Here is a 24,480-nt window from a genome sequence, read left to right as displayed (position 1 = left end):
GTGATTTTTAACTTTTGGATTGCCTGGTTAGTATCCTTATTACTTGTTTACCAGGTAAAAATAAATAATTGATTTTTGATTTTATGCCTGACAGTTACACTTTAAACAAGAGTTATTAAATGCCAAACTAAAGTGTAATATTAGCTTAGCGCTTCACTTTCTGGTCTAAATTTTGTGAACATCACCAGACAAGTTTCTGGAACCAAACTGAATGACGATTTTGGCAGCAAGTTGCTTTGTACCATTGCCTCTAGAGTGCATGAACAGACTGTAGTGAAAAATAAATATGTCCCCCATTGGTACAAGATTACCAAGTGTTATATACTACCACTCCTACAAACCTCAAAAAGCTCAAGGCCAGGTACCTCTTCAAGGCCATACAAGAAATGTGTCCAAAATATCACTATGCCACACACCCAATGCAAGAACTGTGCAAATAGATCAGGCCCAAAGAAAGGATTGAGATGCCTACTTCTCCGAGCAAACACCTGAAAGCAGTTTGTTGATAAAGGAGGAAGCTCTTAAGAGTAAGCCAGAAAAACATTTCTTAAACATCAACATTAACCCAAGTATTACTATTGTTCCTGCAGACTACCGTGTTTCCCCTAAAGTAAGACATCCCCTGAGAATAAGCCCTAGCAGGAATTCCTAGCATGCTTGAAATATAAGACATCCCCAGAATGTAAGCCCTAGCAGCAGCCCACATGACACCAGCAAGTCACGCTCTATACAAAGCCTGGATACAGGAGAGCAGCAGTATGTGAGTTCTACAGCCCTGTATATGTGTGTCAGGCAATTTGTGTTTTTGTTGGAGCCAGCCCTCCTGATCTGTCGTGATAAGCATCAGCAGCACTTCACCTCTTCCCAAGACACAGTTTATCCTATCATAGTTCTGGGGAGCCTGACAGAGTTCCCTGCCTACAAGAAATATACTCTTACCCACATGATCAGCAGAATCAATTTCTTGTAAGTGAAAGCCAATACCTGCAAACCACAAGCTCTGTACATGGTGCTTGGGTTTCAGCATGGCATGCAGTATATACACATTTTGTATAGGAAAACTACCAGTGTTTCCCTTAAAAAAAATAAGACCTCCTCTGAAAATAAGCCCTAGCACATCTTTTGGAGCAAAAATGAATATAAGACTGTGTCTTATTTTTCGGGGAAACACGGTATCTACTACCTTCATCCCTATTTAACCACTTTACCCCCGCCCGTACGAATTTCTCCGTCCCTTTTTCCATCCTTTAACCCCCAGGGACGGAGAAATCCGTACTTTCCGCGTTCCCGACGCTGTCCGCGCTCCCGCTCATAAACACGCCGCCCGCCGCTAGTAAACACGCCGCCGCCCGCCCGGAGATCAATGAACGGGAAAATCCATTCCCGTTCGTTGATCTAAGCCCCACAATGATCCGCTGCTCTCCTATGGGCAGCGCGATCATTGTGAGAAAAAACTCACGTGTCCAGCCTCCTTATACTTCCTCCAAGCTTCCGGAAGGAAGCTTGGAGGTCGCATTAAAACAAAAAGTTACTGTGGCCATCTTGTGGCCAAATAGTAAACTACACCCTACACAATTTTTCACATACAAATAAATGATTTTTACACAAAAAATTAACTCATTACCTCCCACACTCCCCATTTTTTTTTTTTGTAATAAAAAAAAAAAATTCAAAAATTTACAATTAAAAAAAATACATAAATAGTTACCTTAGGGACTGAACTTTTTAAATATTTATGTCAAGAGGGTATAACACTGTTACTTTATAAACTATGGGCTTGTAATTAGGGATGGACGCAAAACTGAAAAAAATGCACCTTTATTTCCAAATAAAATATTGGCGCCAAACATTGTGATAGGGACATAATTTAAATGGTTTTATAACTGGGACAAAAGGGCAAATAAATTTCATGGGTTTTAATTACAGTAGCATGCATTATTTAAAAACTATAATGGCCGAAAACTGAAAAATAATTATTTTTTTCCCCACATTTTTCCTATTTTCTCATTAAAACACATTTAGAAAAAAATAATTCTTGGCATAATGTCCCACCTAAAGAAAGCCTAATTGGTGGCGGAAAAAACAAGATATAGTTCATTTCATTGCGATAAGTAATGATAAAGTTATAGACGAATGAATGGAAGGAGCGCTGAAAGGTGAAAATTGCTCTGGTGCTCAGGGGGTAAAACCCCTCAGTGGTGAAGTGGTTAAAGTTGACCTGAACTGTTGCACAGGGCAGAAGGAAAACAGAGAAATGCACCCTGTACGTAGCGAGTTTAGCCCATTTAATTTCCCCTCATATGTGTCTAATCACAAGTTGTAATTTGTTCTCTCCCTGTGTCAACATGACTGTCATGGCAGATAAGCTCATTTGAAAGCACAGGATGTTAATAGGTCTGCTTCCATGAATCAGGAAGTAGAAACAGTGCGGAGTAATTTTGTTCTATCAGCTGTAACAAAAATGTTTTTCTTTAAAGGTCATTATGCTGTTGCTTATCTTTTAGAGCAGCAAGGACGTTCTGAATTCAGGTCTGCTTTAATATAAGGAATGAGCTCCGCAGTTTGAATTCTACATTCTGAACAAAACAGAGCCTTTAACCCCCTTGTCGGTCGATTCTTTCCGGATTTTAGGGTCGAAAAGTGGCGCAATTTTTTGCAGCCTTTCAGACCCTAAATCCTGGAAAAAAAATCATGCTGCCAGGGATATCTGCAGCAGTTCCAGTAACCACTCACCTCCCTGGCTCCTGCGCTGCAGTTGTGCCTTCATCCTCCGGGTGGCGCTTCAACTCTAAAGTGTAATTGCCTGCTGTCGTCATGCGATCTCACCAGCAGGATGCAGAGCCCCGGAGGAGAGGAAGAAGAATGGCAGCAGACGTATGTAAAACCACCCGTTGCGTGCTATAATCTGCACAGACCTCCCGGCAGCTACCCCAATCAGAGGTCGGGATTACCGCTTTTAGCTGCTGTTTCCTGACCCTAGCTCGGGATTACCTCTAAGGAGGTTAAATCTGTGGCTTGGGCAGGAAGAGTTAACTTCACTGCACGCCACATTTTGTCTCTCCAATACTTCCTCCAGTCCCGGAACGAAGAAGGAGTGATGTGGAATGCAACTGAACAACGTGGAATGCATCGGCTATAGGCGGCAACAAGGGTGAGTTATTTGGAATGCGGAATCCAAACTGCAGAGCTCATGCTCTTTTAACAGTCAATGTTGGGGCCAAAGGAATATTTTATTAGCAAAACACTTTCACAAAAGCCATCACCTGCTCTACGAAAATAGTGGATACTTCACATAGATTGTTCTGAGCATTTACTTACTCATGAAAAATTCTTTCAGTTCACTCTCATCAATATCATGTGGCAAATTGCCAACAAAGAGCTGGTGGCTGTCAGGGTACCTAAACATTCTGCGGTTATCCATTTCACCTTGATCTGTCTCTCCCCGTCCTGTCATTGAAAAATGAAACGTATTAGACAATTCTTGTTTAAGGACTCCCTGCAAAAATTACATTCATAATCCTGCTATTCTGCTTAAAGAGAATCTGTATTGTTAAAATCGCATAAAAGTAAACATGCCAGTGAGTTCTCAACGTGTGGTACACGTACCCCAGGGGGTACTTCTGATGGTTCCAGGGGGTACTCGGGCTTGATATACTTAACCAAGAACAACAAATTTAGAGTTTTAGAAAATAATTAATCTTATTTAAACAACACTAAATTAGCATTTTAGTTAATTAAAATCAGTAGTAAATGCTTGGAAATAGTTTCAAACCAATTATCATGTATTATGATTAAATATATATTTGTCAAGGGGTACTTGTGATAATGTTCATTATGCTAGGGGGTACTTGGTGAGTTCAGGGTTTTAAAAGGGGTACATACCAATAAAATGTTGAGAAACAGACATCTCCTATTCCCCTCTGTCACAATTTCGCCACTCCCCGCCGCCTTAAAAGTAGTCAAAACATTTTTAAGAAGTTTGTTTATAAACAAACAAAACGGCCACCAAAACCAGAAGTAGGTTGATGTACAGTATGTCCACACATAGAAAATACATCCATACACAAGCAGGCTGTATACAGCCTTTCTTTTGAATCTCAAGAGATCGTTTGTGCGTTTACTTTCCTCCCCCTGCAGCTCCTATCCACTGAAGAGCGACAGGCTGATTGTTTCTTCCTGCAGACAGCTCCGGTATCTGTAATTCCTCAGCATGTGACAGCCCAGCTCCTTTCACAGCCTAACAGAGGATGATTTATCCAGCTTGTAAAAGGAGGCTCTCTTCTCTCACCGACGAGAGCAGAGGCTGCCTAATGTAAATAACACACACGGGAGTGTGCATAGAGGGGGCCTGGAGGGGGGGGGCGTGCATAACAGATCAACAACACTGAAGAGTTGGCAGCCTTCCAGACAGGGCGACAAACCCGACAGGGGAAAAATAAGTGGATTTATTACAGAGATGGTGATAGTAGAAAGTGCAGCAGTAAGCCAGAGCACATTAGAATAGGTTTAGGAACTTGTAGGATAGTAGAAAAAAGGATGACATTTTTGTTACAGAGTCTCTTTAAGCACATATGCATGCATCTGAACACATCAGCCCATGGCATGAAGTGGCTAAAGAAAATTTCCCAAGACAGCTTCTCCTTGGTTTCATGATACTTCAAGAGACAGACAGAGACACACACTAAATGTTTTATTTTAAATGACCACTATTATGAATTTAAGGTTAATTTGGTAGTAAAAGAAGGAATTTGGGCCCTTATTGAATTTCTAGTACAGCACAATTTTATGACTTGATGAATTGGGATCACCCACTGAAAGTGTTATTTTAGTGCTTCAATAAATGCTGTTTAAATTAACCTTCTGGGGACCGCGCAGGGAGGAGATTAAGCTGTCATGTGACAGCTGACATCTCCCCTCAGTGATCAGGAGCCATCGCGATTGGCTCCTGATCACATGATCACTACGATTGATGGCCGATCGTAGTGATCACTATTGGCAGCGGCACTCTGAGGGGAAGAAGAGGACGAGGACTCACCTTGCCTGACACCCCCACCCCATGTAAAATGGCCTGGTCCTCGAAAGGGAACCTGTCACAAGAGCCCTAGTGGTCAGACCACAAATGGCCTTCCAAACGGTGCCAGCGCACGGATCGTGCGAACTCTGGTCGCAGTCAATGCGCAGGAACCGTTGGGAATTGGCCGCAGACCAACCAGAAGGGAGCCTGTGAGGTACGGTAATTACAACTTTACACACTATTCCAGGGTATAACTGCCACCACCTCCGTTACCATGGGACAGAGGAGCCCGCCGACTGTCTGTGCCTAGATCTACAAATAAAAACAGTTAAAACACGCTGTATTCTGTCTAGCCAACAACAAACAATAGTAGCGTCTCTTCAGAGACCTGGGATCAGTTTCTGTGTATGCTGAATAATAGGGTAGCTAGAACAACAACTGACGATAGCGTCGGTTTATTGAAAGCAATATAAAAAATTAATATATACAGACAATTATTAAAATCAACAATTATTAAAACAGTAATAGCCAGTATGAAAAATAAAAGAAGGGAGAAAAAATACTTAGTTCCTGGAAAGATGTCCTTTAGTGGGAAAACTTGTAGAGTTCCTTTTGTTCAGTTCAGCAAAGTTTAAAATCCAAGCAATATGGAAGATGTCCTTTGCTCAGTTTCAGCAAAGATGGCCGATCAAGATGGCCGCCAACCATGTGTCCTCTGGCTGGCAATGTGCTCTCAGGAAGGTGGAATTTGGAAGACTCCCTAGCCCGGGCAGCTCATGTACTTTTAATGGAGCTGCTTTCAGAGGCGGGCTTCCAGAGTCGGCGCCCGGGCCGGACTATGGTAATCACATCTGGGCAGGGGCTCTCACAAGCCCCATAACCCTGACATTTCTCTAGACCGACCTACGCGGCCGGCACACAAATAACAATTACATATTCTCGATCCCCAGAACCTACCGATTAATATGATACCTTGGATGCGGGTGTTAGGGCGTATGGTTACAGAGGGGTCCATAACTCCTTAACCGAACGGGCCTTCACAATGAATTTCATATCAGCACGATGGCCAGATTTTACCGAATAAGACTATATGAATTTCATAGCTGTGCGATATTCGGTTTTCGTATGCCGACAGGAAATCATACCACCCAGGCTTTCAGATTGGCCATTCATCGGTGCCAAGAAGTCTGGGGGGGGGAACATAGGTTTGGAGTAGCCCCCTGCTGGGGAGAGAAGCCTTCTGTGAATAGAGTCCCCAGCTGGTGACTAGAGAGGTAATGAAAGATAAACATTCTAAGCTAATTAACACATCAAAAGACATCCTGCATCTACATCAGGGCAGAGGAGAAAAACTTGTACTTTTAAAAAAACAGGAATGTCAATTTCTGATTCCTGTAATGGCTGCACAAATTTAGTCAGACAGCGATCAGAAATTGAACTGCGCAGCCCCTTCCAATTCGCCCGCGTTTCTCACGGCTGTTCCGTGACAGAACCTAAACTGTGGATTTTTCCTTTTAAAATACTACCAGTTGCCTGACTCTCCTGCTGAACCTGTGTCTGTAATACTTTTAGCCACAGCCCCTCAAGCATGCAGCAGATCAGGTGCTCTGACTGAAGTCAGACTGGATTAGCTGCATGAGTGTTTCAGGTGTGTGATTCAGCCACTACTGCAGCCAAAGATCAGCAGACTGCCAAGCAACTGGTATTGTTTGAAAGGAAACATCCATACCCCTCAGTTAAGATTCCCTTTAAGGGGGGTTAGGCAGCCGGTACCCAGAGGCATAAGAACTGGTTTGTGTGTTGTCTTGTGAAGCCAAGACACCTCTTACACACCTTTTAAACTCATTGCTGTGCCCACACGAGGGAAGAGATTAACAGAAATTGACAGATTAGTTACTTCAAGTACATAGTAGTAAAGGAACTGGTTGATCTGTCGCCGTTACTTCAGGCCCACATAGTATAGGTACGAGTTTATCAACAAATGATTCTACTGACTTGATAGAGCAGCAGGTCCCTCACCAATTACAGCAGAGCAGAATGAGCATAAGGTCTCATTTACACTATACACTGATGCCTTTTAACTGATCAGTGGTTACATAGCAGTGCATTGCAATAAAGCTCCAGTTTTTCAGCGTGCAGTGTGAAAGAACATGGTCTTGCACACCAGTTGTCCATTCAGTTATAACTGACAGCAACTGATATAGTGCAAAAAAGAAATGATCAATAAGATGTCAATCCTCCTACCACGTCAATTGTAATTTGGGCAAATCCAAATCTATAGCAACTACAACCTGGGCTTCTTTCACCCCCTTACGCTATTGGCTCCCTCACCGCATCAATTCGCCCCAGTAAACCCTTCAGTCGCCGCCAGGTCGGCCCAGCCGCGTGCCCCCATCGCCAGGAGGGTGGTGGGCTGCCCACATGATAGAGTCACGCATTTATAGTACACAGCAACTTAAGGGAGAATACAGGTGGCCCGGGAGGATGGCAAGATAGCCAATGGCCTGGAAGAAGCCCCAAGTACATATAAATTCTTTTATGTCCTTAATCTCTGGCTTCTTTTAAGTTATGCTGGTTGATTGGCTAATACTTTGTAAATCACCACTGGGAACAAGCACACAGTCCATGTGCTCTGACTTTCTTAATTTCCATATATTCTCACGTGAGTGCCTTAAAATTAGACAGGTCAGCACTACAGAAAAAAAAAAAACTGGTATTAAGATGACTGTCCACAAAAGCTATTTATTGCCAGTGTCCTCCCAAAGCCCTTTTAGCCAGGTGCTTCGCGCCAGATTATGGTGACCACCAGGCTGTCATGGCTCTCCCATCAGCAGCACATGCAGAGGAGGCAGAGCCATACATCAGAGATTATTAATAAAGAGTGGCAGAATGCAGACTCGCGGCTCTTCCATCCTGGGAGTAAGCTGCAGAGGCAGAGTGTGAGAAAGTGTGCTATTCCAGTGTACCGTGCTGCTGCCCCCTAGAGTTTGCTGCCTGTATTACTTGATTCAGGTTTTCATCATGGTAATTCAGGCATCAAACAAAGGGGCAGTAGCACTGTACACTGGAATGGCAGATACTCTTTCTAACACACTCCCCTCTGCTGCGGACTCACAGGACTGAAGAGCTACGGGTGTGTCCCACCAATCTTCATTAGTATTCACCAGACTCCTGGCTGGCTCTGCCCAACCTCCACATGCTGTTGCCCTGCCCAGAGGAATGCTGTTGGATCTTCTCCCTTCATACAGCTCTGTCACTGATGTAGGATCAGGGGCCAGTAGAGGTGGGGGTCCTGCGGTTTGCAGGGGATTCAGGCTTCAGCCATACCACAGCTTGAAGTGTCTCTAGGAAGGCAAGAGGACCTGAGGAGGCAACAAGTTTCAGCAGCCGAAGCTGAGCAGGATAAAACTGGTCCCTGGAACAACCTGTAAGGGCCCTTTTCCATTTGCGGAGTGATGCGAGTGCGGCTACCTAGCTGCATCGCATCACTTCCACATCGGTAGATGCGGAGTGTATAGAGGGGACGGCGGGCAGATGCGGCTGTACGAGAATCTGCAGCACACTGCAGATTCTTGTATCGCTCTGCACACAATGCAAACTGTTCCGTTGCAGTGCATTGGGATCAGGACACCTGCGGTTCGATGCAGCTATGTAGCTGCATCGCACCGCATATAATGGAAACTGGCCCTAACCCGTTCAGGGCAAGTCAAAAGAGGGTCCCCACTGCACACTGGGTCAAAGAGCTTACACTCCCATCTGCTCCCTGCACTGCTTTTGGGGAAGACGTGGCATGTCGGCCATCTCTGGAGCCCTGGGATTTTGCCCAGTTTGCCCTCTATATCGGGAAATATACAGGGAAGTTCAGCCCCATCCAGCTAATTTTTCAGGTCACCAGGCTGTGAAAAAAAAATGTATACATTAGATACCTGCTCGGGTACCTCTTGGCTGAAAAGTTGGACGTTCTCGTGGACGCTGCTCTCGAGTACGGGGAGGCTGAGTTTGACTATCTTGTTTATTTTCAGTTCTTGACTACAAATGCAAAAAGAAAAACAAATAAGATTTACATTTATTGTAAACAGCACTAATTCACCACAACTATTAATATGGAAAACTTGCAAACTTTTTTTTTTTTTTTTACTCCACACCGTAAAGTTGTCATTTTCATGCAAAGTTAAAGCAACAGTTAAAGTTAAGGTTGTATCTGTGCTATACAGCAACAGTTATGAAACATGGCATAGAGATATGCCAAGCTCTGCTACCAAGGGCATCAATGATTTGCAAGGTTCCAGCTGGCTCAACACTATTTTAGCAGGTAAAGGTATATATAGTAAAGTTCGCCAAGAATACTTTTGGCCCACCCTGCTCACACTAAGTAGATTTTAAACCTTAGCAGTAATTTTATTACCAAATTGCACAAAACGTTCTAAAAGAGTATTATTTCTCCCATGTAAAACAATTAGAAGAAATCACATTTGAGAAAAGACTGATAACTGAACCACCAAAAGATCCTGAAAGGTGATATACGAGAACATACCTGTGAAGCAGGACCTTTTATCACATGAGGCGGTATTCCCGATGATGGCACTGTACCACTTGGAGGCAAGTTCTTACTGGTCACAGATGCCCAAGAGAACGCCTACAAAAAATAAAGGGAACTGAGACACTTAGTAAATGTTGCTGTGAGTTAAAAAGCCAATTATGAGTTACTAACTCATGCCTGGTGGGGGTTTTTTCGCCTTCCTCTGGATCAACAGGGGTATGTGGGGGACGGGCTGGAGTTGTACTTTGTACTGGTTGAACTCGATGGACGTATGTCTTTTTTCAACCAAAATAACTATGTAACTATGTAACAAAATCTCTATTCCAGTTCTTGGGTTTTTAATGAACACTGATCATATTTGTAAAAGTGAACATTTCAACTGCAACTGTGCAGCACTGACAGTACATGTTACCAAGGAAAATATTACAAATACATTTACTTAGATTATATCTAAAGAGTGGTAATGCTTGAAAATGGTAAAATTACAGATGTACAATAGCTTTATACACATGAACAGAGCTTAACTATTTGCCAACACCCCATACACATGAGTGAGTAGGAACTACGATTCATTTCTGGTACGTTTCCACTGGAAATATATATATAAAAAAAAAATGCTATAATACTCCTGTGCATTTTACATGGCAAAATGTAAACTGTAACAGTTCTTACACTCAGGCCCGGATTTACATCACAAGAGCCTATAGGCACAGATGTCCTGGCACCCTAGACTTCGCACTCCACGAACCTACAAACCCCCACCAAACAAAATGTGCTGGCTGGTCCAGCTGTCAATTCTCTCTTAGTTCCCTTGCCTGTCATAGGTAGCTACAGGTGCTCTTTAGTATTAGGCAGCCAGACCTATCCTCGATATTAGCTAGAGGTACCCAAAATATTGTGTAGCTAGAGGTGCCCCGAATGAAGTGAGATCTTGTAAGTGGAATGCTGAGAGCCGGGTAAGTAACCTCATTTATGCTTCGCTCAGGACTCTGCATAGAGAAGGAGAGAGGTGCTTGGGGAGGCGAGTAAGCCAGCTTTCCATCTTCAGGCGCCTGTAGGCATGTGCCTACAGTGCCTTATAGTAAATCCGGCCCTGCTTACACTATTAATGGTAGGGTTATCAAACTTGGCACAGTTGCTCACTGGGTGACTGGGATTCATAATACAGTAAAGTGGGTGGAGCCTACAACAGCCAATCCAAATTCATCTATTGGTTTTGAAGGGGAATATTTAAATTGCCACCATTCTTACACTGTTAATGGCAGAGGCCTCAACCCTGCTACAGTCGGTCATTGGGTGACTGGGGAGCAAATCAGCCAATCAGATTTGTTTGATTGATTTCAGCCATTCTGTTAGTTGCATGGTTCTCAAACTTGGCACAGTAGGTAACTGGGTGAACTGAGACTAATATACAGGAAAGTGAGTGGAGCCTACAATAGCCAATCAATATTCACCTATTGGTTTTCAAGGGGAATATTTGCTGCCATTCTTACACAGTTAATGGCAGAGGCCTTAAAAAACCTGGTACAAATCAGTCATTGGATGACTTAGGGTTCAAATTCAGAAAAGGGGGCAGAGCCACAAACTGACAATCATTTGAATGATACATTGCTTCCATTCTCACATTATCGATGCCAAGGACCCCAAAGCTCACAAACTTGGTCAATGAGGTTCTGTGTGTCAAGATTATGAAAAGTGGGCGGAGTCAAATAAAACCAAGTGGGAAAAAGTAAACCGCAGTCATTCTTAGACTGTTAATCACAGGGTTCTCAAACATGGCACAGGTGCTCAATATTCAAACAGCCAATCAAAATTCACCTATTGATTTTCAAGGGGGATATTTAAATTGCTGCCATCCTTACACTATTAAAGGATACCAGAGCCAAAAGGCTCTGGTAAAAAGTGAAGGTGCAGTGGGTAGAGGGGTATAAGCAAATATTTACCATACCTTGCATTCCCCTCCGTCACTTTCTGTTCTCCTACACTCAGTCCAGTTATTCTCTGCGACTCCAAACCTGGACATACTGCACCGCACATGCGCAGTATGTCCGTTCTGCTCCCCTGTGGCCACTCAAAGTGATGTCACAGAGGACAGGAGATACTCCTGTCCTTATGACATCACAGCACGGCCCCAGTGGAGCGAAATGAACAAACTGCGCGTGTGCGGCACAGTATGTTCGGGTTAGGAGTCGCCCAAGTTGCTGAGAATAACAGGAGTGTAGGAGAATGGCGAGTTACTAAAGGGGAACGGGAGGCTTAGTAAGCATTTGCTTATACCCCCCTACCAGTGTTGCCAACTCATCCCTTTAATTACTGACACATATGAATTATACAGGTTTTGTGGTTAGGTAGATGCAGTTAAGGAACTGATTATGTGCAAATAGCCCCAGAACCTGTATAACTTAGATGTGTCAGTAATTAAAGGGATGAGTTGGCAACACTGCCCCCTACGCACTGCACCTTCACTTTTTACCACAGCCTTTTGGCTCTGCTATTCTTCAATGGCAGAAGCCTCAAATCTGCTACAATTGGTTATTGGGTGACTGAAGTACAAGTTCAGATGAAGTGGTGAAGCTACAGCCAATCGATTTGTTTGCTTAATTTCAATAGAAAAATTTAAACTGCTTCCATTCTCACACTATTGATACCAAGGACCCCAAATCTCACAAACTTGGTAATTGAGTTACTGTGTGAAGTTTAGAAAAAGTAGTCAGAACCAATAAACTAAATACATACCTGAGCAAGGCTGGGTCTTCAGCTAGTTACAGCTTATAAAACACTTTCCTAAGCAGATAACTGGGCTTCTGACAGCAAAGGAATAGATAAAAAGGACAAAAGTCCATGTATTTTCCATCTGGGATGCTTTAGACCAGTGGTCCTCAAACTAAGGCCCGCGGGCCAAATGTGGCCCCATGAGCCTTTTTTACCGGCCCCTCACACTCAAAATGTATTATAGCTGCGGTTAGCTACATCTTTACATATTGGTGGTCCACATATAGAATGAAGTCAGAAAGCAGTAATTCGCTGGTTTCCAATCAAATTCCACATCAGGTTACACGGTTGTCCAATTGGACTGCAGGTTGTCACCTGGGTATGCTTCACTGTCTGGCCCACAAAGACTTCTACATCATTTTATGTATACTTCGGACCCCCTGCAGGCCGAAGTGTTTTGACCCGGCCCTCGACCAAAAAAGTTTGGGGACCCCTACTTTAGATATTGCTATTGAGCAGAGACAACATTAAATTTACTTTGTAAATGTTTACACATAAAATAAAACTATGAGATGTCTAAAAGCCATTTTTAGGAGTAGGACGACAGATTCAATTCTTTAGGAGTTTATTTTCACCTCGGCTTCACTTTAATTGCTTCCGGACCAGCGTGGTTGAATTCTAAGTCCTGCTTTTGGCTGTGCGGCTCTGACTGGACATAGATTTTGATTTTCGTTAAATACAATTATCCTTTTCAGAATGTAATGTAAATACAGCTAACCTGTCAATCATAACTGAACAGAGCGCCAGACAGTCAAACCCATTTGTCTCATGTTTCCTCTCCTCTTTGCAATTCTGTCCTAAATGCCTCACTCTCTTCACCTCCTTGCAGCATCCTGCACTGGTACTTCGGTTCTTTGTCTCAACCATACATGCCTACTCGTTTGTGCACAAAATTTGCTTACTACGAAAAGCAAAATTATAGGTGTGCATGAAGCATCAACCAGGATGCAATGCTGGGGCCAGCACCACGTTTTTATCAGGTAGGCCACATTATAAAAACTTATAAAAAGCAAGTGGCCAGGCCCTTTTTCAGCAATGTAAATTCATTATGCTGATAATGCACCTTTGGCGGCTCTTGGGGCAGAGGAATTGGTTCAGCAAGTGGTGGAGTGGGAGACTTTTCATCAAGTTCCTCTATGCTCTTCTCCTCTTGTTCAGGTTTTAATTCTTCAGTTTTGACCTCCGGTTCAGGTTCTGGCTCAGGCTCATTAATGGGTTCTTCCAAAGACTCCTCTACACCATTTCTATTAGCAGAAAGAAAAAAAATATATAATTGAATAAGTTGAACTAATTATATAAAGAGGCCTCATTATATTACTACCATGAGGGGCCCTCAGCCTGACTCCAAAGATGGTAACATGAGCCCACAGTTCCTGGCTACACTACCCCATCCACAGCAGCACACTGCAACAATCTGAGCCCAGACCCACTCTAATAGCCGGACCCATGCCTAGAGGTGCCATGGCTCAGATACGAAAGAATGGATCAACGGTTCTCCATAAACTGATGGGCTTGTTCCTGGCGGTTGAAGAAGGCCTTCTCCAAGATTATTATTTAGTATTTGTATGGTGCCGACACCTTACACAGAACTGTACTAAGTTCACAATCTAATCCTTAGGCCCCGTTCACACTGCACGTGTTTCCAGCCGCGTTTTGGAAACGCGTGCAGGTGGCCGATATGCACGACATCAGACAGTGCATAGAGTGCACTGTCTGATGTTCACACTGCATGCGTTCCGGGCCTGTGCGGTCTGGGAACGCATGCTGCACGCATTTTTTGCCAAAACGTGTGGCTGTCCCATTCACTTTTCAGTGATGGGATCAGCCACGCAACGCATACAAACGCGGATGGCGTGCGTTCGTACGCGTTGCGTTCCGCGTGTGCCCGTCCGCGTTTGTAATGTGAACGTGGCCTTACCGTAGTAATATGAAAATGTATTATAGTCAATGGCCATCAAGAGGAAGCCAATTAACTTATCAGTAGGTTTTTGGGATGTGGGAGGAAACCGGAGTGCATGGAAAAATCCCATGCAGAGACAGGGAGAAAATACAAACTCCGTGCAGATGGTGCCCTGGCTATGATCTGAACCGGGGGACACAGCACTGCAAAACGAGAGTGCCAAGCACTACGCCACCATGCTGCCCAAGATGGTGATGGCGACTATGCACTCCCCCATGCCTTTCTAATGCAGGCATCAGCTCCCAGGGTGGCCCAGCCCTCACATCAGCCGCAGGAGAAGTAAATCTCTCCCAAAGGGGAGCCGGATACTTGGGGATCCCGCTAATTTTTCAGAGCCCGGGAAAAAAAAAACAAAAAAAAAAAAAAACATTCTTACCTCAAGAGTGGAGCAGGCAGGAGATATCTCCTCACAGCACTGACCCCTTGGACTCCTTCCCAAACTCAGAAAAAAGCTATCATATTTCTACTTTGTAAGGCTGTTAAGGATTTAAATGGTAAAACTGTACTAAAAATTCAGGAGGAAGACTTACGACACTGGATGAGGGTCATAGTATGAATTATTGGAGTTATCCTGCACAGGTTCGGGAGATGGCTGTCTTTCCTCCTGTTCTTCTTCCACTTCTTCTTCAGATTCTAGAGATATAAATATCCAGTATTATGCATCATACTGTCATCTTAACTACACAGTGCCAGTAAAATAAAATCTGGATATAAAAATATATTTTCTTTGGAAAAAGGATAACTATGAAGAAAAAAAAAAACACTTAACAGTAACTTCTGAATGGAGAAAAGAATATCTGGAGATGGAGCAAAAAACAGTGAATTTATAGTGCTAAAATAATGAATTTATAGTGCTAAGTGAGATGGAAGAAGGCTAGGAACAACTAGGAAGCAAAAAGAATATGAAAAGTACAGGAAATACCATCATCTCAAGAAGACACTTTGCTTATATTTAAAGAACACCTGAAGTTAAGAGGGATATGGCAACTGCCATGTTTCCTTTTAAATAATACTAGTTGCATTACACCCTGCTGATCTTTTATGCACCAGTAGTGTCAGAATCACCCACCTGAAACAAGCAATGCAAACCCAGTCAAACTTCAATTAGAAACATCTGATCTGCATGCTTGTTTAGGTCCTATAACTAATAATTTAGCCAAAGGAACAGCAGGACAGCCAGGCAATTTTCATGGTTTAAAAGAAAAACATGGCAACCTCCATAAGCTCTTATCTCAAGTGTCCTTAAGGTGGGCAGCTGTCAGGTTCAAGTAAAAGAGACTCTGTAACAAAAATGTCATCTTTTTTCTACAATCCTACAAGTTCCTAAACCTATTCTAATGTGCTCTGGCTTACTGCAGCACTTTCTTCTATCACCGTCTCTGTAATAAATCAATGTATCTTTCCCCTGTCGGACTTGTCGCCCTGTGTCTGGAAGGCTGCCAACTCTTCCGTGCTGATCTGTTATGCATGCCCCCACTGCAGGCCCCCTCTATGCACACTCCAGTGTGTGTGTTATTTACATAAGCCAGCAGCGTCTCTGCTCTCTTATCAGTGACAGAAGAGAGCTGGACAAAAATCCTCCTCTGTTAGGCTGTGAAAGGAGCTGGCTGACTCATGCGGAGGAATTACAGACACCGGGCAGAGCCTTCTGCAGGAAGAAACGATCAGCCTAACAGCCTGTCACTAGTATTCAGTGCATGAGAGCTGCAGGGGACAGAAGGTAAACACACAGGTGATCTCTTGAGATTTAAAAGGAAGGCTGTATACAGCCTGCTTGTGTATGGATGTATTTTCTATGTGTGGACATACTGTACATCAACCTACTTCCTGTTTTGGTGGCCATTTTGTTTGTTTATAAACAAACTTTTTAAAACGGGTTTTGACTGCGGCGGGGAGGAGCAAAATTGTGACAGAAGGTAATAGGAGATGTCCCCTAACGCACTGGTATGTTTACTTTTGTGCGATTTTAACAATAAAGATTCTCTTTAAAGTGAACCAGAGACAAAGCACCCTCATGTATTTTACCATATACATCAGTGGGAACATTAGAGAAAACACCTACCCTGCTCTGTTACATTCTTTACTGCTCAGCTTGCTATCAGCCCTGATAAAATCCCCGACTGAGCATTCAGTTTGGCTTTGCTCAGGAATCATAGCCGAGTGTCTTCTCTGATGTCTTTTCAAGCCCAAGCCTGCCCCATTCTGGCTCTGCGGTAATGACTCCGCTATAATAATTCCTGAGCAAAGCCAGACTGAATGCTTAGTCTGGGATTTTATCAGGGCTGATAACAGGCAGACTGGGCAATGAAGGATGAAGCAGAGAACAGGGTAGGCGTTTTCGCTAAAGTCCGCACAGGTATACAGTACAGACCAAAAGTTTGGACACACCTAATTCAAAGAGTTTTCTTTATTTTCACGACTATGAACATTGTAGATTCACACTGAAGGCATCCAAACTATAAATTAACACATGTGGAAGTATAGTACATAACGAAAAAGTGTGAAACAACTGAAAATGTGTCATATTCTAGGTTCTTCAAAGTAGCCACCTTTTGCTTTGATTACTGCTTTGCACACTCTTGGCATTCTCTTGATGAGCTTCAAGAGGTAGTCACTTGAAATGGTTTTCACTTCATAGGTGTGCCCTGTCAAGGTTTAATAATTGGGATTTCTTGCCTTATAAATGGGGTTAGGTCCATCAGGTGCATTGTGGAGAAGTCAGGTGGATACACAGCTGATAGTCCTACTGAATAGACTGTTAGAATTTGTATTTTGGCAAGAAAAAAGCAGCTAAGTAAAGAAAAACAAGTGGCCATCATTACTTTAAGAAATGAAGGTCAGTAAGTCTGAAAACGTTGACAGTGTGCCCAAGTGCAGTCTCAAAAACCATCAAACGCTACAAAGAAACTGGCTCACAAGCGGACCGCCCCCAGGAAAGGAAGACCAAGTCACCTCTGCTGCGGAGGATAAGTTCATCCGAGTCACCAGCCTCAGAAATCGCAGGTTAACAGGAGCTCAGATTAGAGACCAGGTCAATGCCAGAGTTCTAGCAGCAGACACATCTCTAGAACAACTGTAAAGAGGAGACTGTGTGAATCAGGCCTTCATGGTAGAATATCTGCTAGGAAAACACTGCTAAGGACAGGCAACAAGCAGAAGAGACTTGTTTGGGCTAAAGAACACAAGGAATGGACATTAGACCAGTGGAAATCTTGTGCTTTGTTCTGATGAGTCCGAATTTGAAATCTTTGGTTTTAACCACCGTGTCTTTGTGCGACGCAGAAAAGGTGAACGGATGGACTCTACATGCCTGGTTCCCACCGTGAAGCATGGAGGAGGTGGTGTGATGGTGTGGGGGTGCTTTGCTGGGGACACGGTTGGTGATTTATTCAAAATTGAAGGCATACTGAATCAGCATGGCTACCACAGCATCTTGCAGTGGCATGTTATTCCACCCGGTTTGCGTTTAGTTGGACCATCATTTATTTTTCAACAGGACAATGATCCCAAACACACCTCCAGGCTGTGTAAGGGCTATTTGACCAGGAAGGAGAGTGATTGGGTGCTGCACCAGATGACCTGGCCTTCACAGTCACCAGACCTGAACCCAATCGAGATGGTTTGGGGGTGAGCTGGACCACAGAGTGAAGGCAAAAGGGCCAACAAGCGCTAAGCATCTCTGGGAACTCCTTCAAGACTGCTGGAAGACCATTTCAGGTGACTACCTCTTGAAGCTCATCAAGAGAATGCCAAGAGTGTGCAAAGCAGTAATCAAAGGAAAAGGAAGAACGTAGCATATGACATTTTCAGTTGTTTCACACATTTTGGTTATGTACTATACTTCCACATGTGTTAATTCATAGTTTGGATGCCAGTGTGTATCTACAATGTTCATAGTCATGAAAATAAAGAAAACTCTGAATGAGGTGTGTCCAAACTTTTGGTCTGTGCTGTATATGGTAAAATACATAAGGGTGCTTTGTCTCTGGTTCACTTTAAGCAGGAAAAGTCAATGGAAGACCGTTAGTCTGCACCCAAGTAGGGCCTGCATGGTACTCAGAAATGCTAATGTAAAATTATACTAACTGCACCCAACTTGCACAGTGTACTGGTAGGCAGAAGAACCAGTCCACTCATTTTTTGCCTAATGCACCTTAAACTCTGCATGCAAATTTTTTTTTTTTATTTTCTATGGAAGCCATATTCATTATCAACTAAATCCTTTCTGCCTGTCTCCCCCCCACTTTTCAGTGACTATGAAGCATATTTAGCATGCATAATCTTATTTTCTCTCAAGTGAGCATGGAGGGAACCATATGGAATAACACAAATTCATGTAATATCTGCGGACCTAAAAATCTGAACATGTTATCCTGCATTCCAACATGCCCTTCCCACTTCTCTTTTCTAAACTACTAATTCACAAAGTTACTCCAAAACAACGTTAGCTGACCAAACTAAAGAGTTTTAAGTAAAAAAGTAGACTAGGAATGAAGAAAGGGGACAAAAAAAAAAAAAAAGGAGATATAGGAGGAAGAGGAGAGAGGAGGATTTTCAGTTAGTCCCTAAACTCCCCTTTTTTTTTTTTTTTTTTTTTTTACAGTGGGAGAGGTGTTATAGCCGGTTTTATTTATTTTTTTATTTTTGGGAGGTGGAGGGGGTACAGCATGGGCGGGGGCCTACTACGAGCGCCTTTCCTGGTCTTGGCGATTTGCAGCAGATTGGCAAAGTTCTAAAACAATGGAACCCTATGAGGTGGACATGCGGTCAGTGCTTGGCAATTATCGTCAGTCTGCAGCTTTTTCAGAGTGTTTAATTTAAAGGTATACAGGGACAACAATCAGAATCGCAGTGTTCTTTAAGTTACAGATCTCAATCGCTTAGTGTTTGCCATCTGCAATGTATTGTGGGCCGCAGCCCCAAAACGGAGTGTGGCAACATCAGGATTACAGTCAGGGAAAGAAATTGAACATTTCCTTTGTTGCACAAAAAAATACATACAGTAAAGTAAAGAAAAATAAAATAAAAGCAAAAAATGGTGCAGCTTAACATTTACTTGGGTAAATATGGAAAGGTTACATATAAACATTGTACAGACAGCCAACTACTTACAAACAAGTCATGTTATACATACTAGAATGTGTGGATAAATAATAAACTTTCTGACAAATCTGCATTTGAACATACAGTAGCGTTAAACCATTTTTTGTGGATTCCATTGTGCTTCAAACTACTTTACAAGAGATTATATAATACAGTCACATGTAAGATCAAGAGTCCATTATACCCCCAAAAAGTTCACTATATTTTTACATGAGTATAACTTTGTACATATGACATACAGTAGAATATTGTTATAGTAAACTAATATAGTAAACTTAGTCCTCAGCAAATAAATCTGTATAATTATACAATGCATGACCAATAATGATATAGTAAACTATTTTTCCTGGCCGTTGGAGTTTACTATAAAGGGATTGTACTTTATAGGAAAAATGTGTTACTCAAGTCGTTTATTAAGTGGGAGACTATTTGTACTCAAGTACCAGTGCCCCCAGCTGGCATATGACCTCACATTACAGACAATGGAAATTCAATAATCTTAAGATATTTACCTTCATCCAGCTCGGCCTCTGAATCCCCAAAAACCTCATCCTCATAGCGAAAGATATCATTATGCACGTAAAACTTATTTGGGACAGACCCCTGTGAAACCAAAAATTGAATGCACAAGTACATTAATATGTGGAAATCATGTTAAGCCTTGTTGTAAACAAGTCATGTTAAAGAATCCCCTCTGCAATTAAAAGTGCTTAAAGAGGAACTGTAACGACAAAACGTCCCCTGGGGGGTACTCACCTCGGGTGGGGGAAGCCTCCGGATCCTAATGAGGCTTCCCACGCCGTCCTCCATCCCTCAGGGGTCTCGCTGCAGCCCTCCGTGCAGCAGTGATGTCAATATTTACCTTCCCGGCTCCTGCGCAGTCGCTCTGACGGCTCAGAAGTAGGCGGAAATACCCAATCGCCGTCGGGTCTGCTCTACTGCGCAGGCGCAAGTTTCCGGCGCCTGCGCAGTAGAGCGGACCCGACGGAGATCGGGTATTTCCATCTATTTCCGTGCCGAAAGCAGCCACAGCGCCCCCGCTGGAGCCAGCAAAGGTAAATATTGAAGCTACAGTCGTGTCTGTCGCCGGCTGTTCGGAGGGCTGCAGCGAGACCCCCGTGGGACAGAGGACGGCGTGGGAAGCCTCATTAGGATCCGGAGGCTTCCCCCACCCGAGGTGAGTACCCCCCAGGGGAGGTTTTTGATGTTACAGAGTCTATTATTATTATTATTATTTTTTATTTATATAGCGCCAACATATTCCGCAGTGCTTTACAAAGCACAATAAGACGACAAGGGGAACATAGATACAACTAACAAATATACAGCAGAGTTCCAAGCAGCACAAATATTGTTACAAAGACAGTAAACATTAGGAGGATGACCCTGCCCTTGCGAGCTTACAATCTAATGGGTAGTGGGGGACACACTAGGTAAGGGGGTGGAGGATGGATGAGGCAGTGATTCTTTGCCTCTGATTACATTGTGACAAATAAGTAAATAAAGGGCTATAGAATGTTATAAGCTTGTTTGAAAAGGTGTGTTTTAAGAGTGCGTTTGAAGATGTCCAGGTTTGGAGCATGACGTACAAGCTGTGGAAGAGAGTTCCAGATAAGGGCTGATGCTCGTGTGAAGTCCTGGATGCGAGCATGAGAGGAGGTGATCAGCTTAGAGGCCAGGAGAATTTCTTGGGAGGAGCGAAGGTTGCGGGAGGGACAATATCTTGAGATTAGTGAGGAGATGTATGGAGGAGACAACTCGTGGAGGGCTTTGTATGTTAGAGTCAGGAGTTTGAACTGGATCCTCTGGGTAATGGGTAACCAGTGGAGAGAACGGCACAGTGGGGCTGCATCGGAAGAGCGTGTGGAAAGGTGAATGAGGCGGGCCGCTGCATTTAGAAGGGATTGGAGAGGAGCTAGCCTGTTTTTTGGTAGGCCACAGAGCAGGGTGTTGCAGTAGTCTAGGCGGGAGATGATTAAGGCATGAACAAGCATTTTGGTGGCCTCTTGTGTGAGGAAGGGACGGATACGGAATATATTTTTGAGCTGGAAATAGCAGGTGGTGGTTAATGAGGCAATGTGAGGTTTAAAGGAGAGCTCTGAGTCAAGTATAACCCCCAAGCAGCGGGCCTTAGTGGTTGAGGTTATTGGGGTGTTGTCTACCGTTATGGTTGCAATTGGTGGGGGTGTAGATAGCAATGGTGGGAAAATCACAATTTCCGTTTTAGTCATGTTGAGTTTGAGGAAGCGGGAGGACATGAATGCAGAAATGGCACGTAGACAGTCGGGGACTCTGGATAGTAGTGAGGACAGGTCAGGAGCTGAGAGATAGATTTGGGTGTCATCCGCATAGAGGTGATACTGGAAGCCAAAAGAGTTAATTAGTTGTCCCAGGCCACGGGTGTAGATCTTTAAAACAGGCCTGTCTTTTCCTTCACTAAAATAAAAGGTATGCAATACATAGGAAAATGCTAACAATCCTACAGCTGTACTTTTCCACAAATCTTAGCACTGGCTGCTGATAATTAAAAAGTGCAGATATTTGGAAAAGGTGACAGTACAGTGGCCAATTTTTTCTTTTTTTATTAATATCCAGCTGATTAAATCATTTGATCATATCTGTTAGAAATTGATGCTGTAAACAATTCAGATCAAACACTAGAGGCCTATAGTGGTCATCTTAAAGTGTACCTGAGACGAGAAGCGTCTCAGGAACCATACTTACCTTGGGCTTCCTTAAAGTGAACCTCCAGACTAAAAATCTACTCAGCAGCACTGAAAAGGCTTGGTGTTTCTTAAAAGTTTCACAGCATCAGAACTTTTGTTTTTGTTACCCAAGTCTCATTTTTAGCCGCACAGAAAAAAACTGCCCAAGCATTTTCCCCTGGTGCTGTGCCATCTATGCTGGGATTTCTGATATTGTTATCTTTCTGCTGTTTTGGTGCAATTTTTTTTCTTTTTGAATTTGAGATTTGAAGCTTAGCGCACACAACAGGGAGGGGTTATCAGGACACAGGACAGTTGGAACTGTCTCATGCTCCCTGTCACCTCCTTTCAACCAAAAAGATGGCTGCCCCCATGACAAAGATGGCTGCCCCATGAAATCACAAACATTTGTCTGTTCTTTTAAAACAGGGTGAGTAAGATTATATTACCTATTTTAATTAACATAACTAATGTAACTTAATGACCGTATGTTTGTTTAGGCTGAAGTTCCCCTTTAAGCCCCCTCAAGGCCACTTGTCCCTCGCTGTCTCGGCCAGGCTTTTGGTCGGAATTGCGGGGGACAGGAGCCACCCAGGGAGACGGCAAAGGACAAGTGGCCTTAAGGGGGGCTTAGGAAAGTCCCAGGTAAGTATGGAACCTGAGACTCCTCGTCTCAGGTACACTTTAAGTATGTTCCTTGGTGCTCCTAGTGTTTGGCCTCTAATGTTTAGTCTCTGTACACACAGCTCCCCAGGAAAGAGAAGAGATGGGAGGAAGTGCCAGCAGACAGGTGAGAGTATTTGCTGCCCCTATACTTGGCACACACCGCAAATTACATCATAGTTGCCTATATAAAGTTGCGCCAACAGTCTCCACATAGACTGTGGAATCTGCATGGGGTACAGATATCAGCAACGTAAAAGGGCAAATGTAACAAGAAGGAATATGGAGGCTGCCATATTTACTTTTAAGCAATACCAGTTGCCTGGCAGCCCTGCTGATCCTCTGCATCTAATACTTTAAGCCATAGACCCTGAACATGCATACAGCAGATCAGGTGTTTGACATTATTGTCAGATCTGACAAGATTAGCTGCATGCTTGTTTCTGGTGTGAGATTCAGACACTACTGCAGCCAAATAGATCAGCAGGGCTGCCAGGCAACTGGTATTGCTTTAAAGGAAATAAATATGGCAGCCTGCATATTCTGCTCACTAAATTTGTCCTTTAACCTCCCTGGTGGTATGGATAAGCCTGACTCGTTCTGGGAAAAATAGCTGAAACCAGTATGGAGGAGTCAGTCTCATCCATCAGATCTAAGGCAGGGTTCCATTTTTTTCAGGTTTGTATGTGAATTTTCACATGCTCTGGAAACCTGCATGCGAAAATTTGCGCACTACTGAAAATTTTAATGCGAACTGCATGGTTTCTGACAAAAAGCTGAAGAGTGCAGGAACTGTGGCCTGGCATAAAGGGACCTTAAAATTAATCAATTTATTTTTTTTAAATACGATTTTGCTTGAATCTTATACTCAAAATTTATCCTAGACCCTTGTTAGACACATTTTTGGTAAGTTACAGGCAAACATTTCATGAAAATTAATTGAACCACTTTTTGCACAGAAACCATCAGAAATTGAACACCAGGGAGAGAAGAATCACTTTTTTAACATTCCAGTTGGATGAACCATAATATTCGGCATAGGTTTGCTACTCCTGTAATATAAGTGTAAAAAAATAATAAAGAATCAAGGCTTACTTCTGGTGCAAGTACAAAGGTCTGCATAAATTTTCTCATTGGTTGGCCATTGTTAGATAGTTCTCCCATGACCTGGACAACAACTCCATCACTAAGAGTAGCATGTGCATCAACGTGCCGAATTTTTGTCCGACATTCACTGAACTGAAGGGACATCACCTTTTTGTGAATTTCCTGCAAATGGAAAATAGATAATTATCAACAGGCGATACGTAATGGATAATATCACATTACTGTATGTATTAGTACACACAAAAAATATTAACTTAAAAAAAAAAAAAAAATTGCAGAGAAAAAAACAACAAAACAAAAAAAACATGCAAATGCAACAAACCATACTTTTTTTTGCTAGACCTTCCCCACAAAAAAAGTCAATGTTTAAAAATAAGTGGTTAGTTCCGATTATCCAACTTCTTACACCCTATATCTCTATATTTACTGCAGTGGCCCATTCATCAAACATGGAAGTGTGCACATATCAGAGGGATGCCAGGAATGCCAAATTTCCTGTGCAAACTACAGTAATAGCTCCCATTTGTCATTGCCAGCAAGACAGTTATAATCGTGCATTATGAGGCCCAATCTCTCACATAAGAGAGTTCAGGGCAGGGTGCTGATTGGGCGTGTT

The 24,480-nt window shown here is 43.0% G+C and overlaps 1 protein-coding gene across 3 annotated transcripts in view; it reads right to left on the bottom strand.

Annotated features, from left to right (window-relative positions):
* The window catches only part of G3BP2 (G3BP stress granule assembly factor 2), a 48,975-nt gene that overhangs the window by 6,716 nt on the left and 17,779 nt on the right, over nt 1–24,480 (bottom strand). The window contains exons 4-10 of one of the 3 annotated variants that reach the window (XM_068232917.1): nt 23,853–24,026; nt 19,902–20,001; nt 14,817–14,919; nt 13,390–13,570; nt 9,549–9,650; nt 8,953–9,043; nt 3,319–3,447 (exon numbers count right to left, since the gene is read on the bottom strand). In XM_068232917.1, the coding sequence (XP_068089018.1) occupies nt 3,319–3,447; nt 8,953–9,043; nt 9,549–9,650; nt 13,390–13,570; nt 14,817–14,919; nt 19,902–20,001; nt 23,853–24,026 (880 nt within the window). Of the gene's footprint in view, nt 1–3,318; nt 3,448–8,940; nt 9,044–9,548; nt 9,651–13,389; nt 13,571–14,816; nt 14,920–19,901; nt 20,002–23,852; nt 24,027–24,480 lie in introns of all 3 variants that reach the window. The other 2 variants (XM_068232900.1, XM_068232908.1) reach the window with 2 other exon arrangements.

This window comes from Hyperolius riggenbachi, chromosome 1, assembly GCF_040937935.1.
Source record: "Hyperolius riggenbachi isolate aHypRig1 chromosome 1, aHypRig1.pri, whole genome shotgun sequence".
NCBI lineage: Eukaryota > Metazoa > Chordata > Amphibia > Anura > Hyperoliidae > Hyperolius > Hyperolius riggenbachi.
The sequence above is the reverse complement of the archived record's forward strand: the minus strand, read 5'-3'. Positions and strand labels throughout refer to the sequence as shown.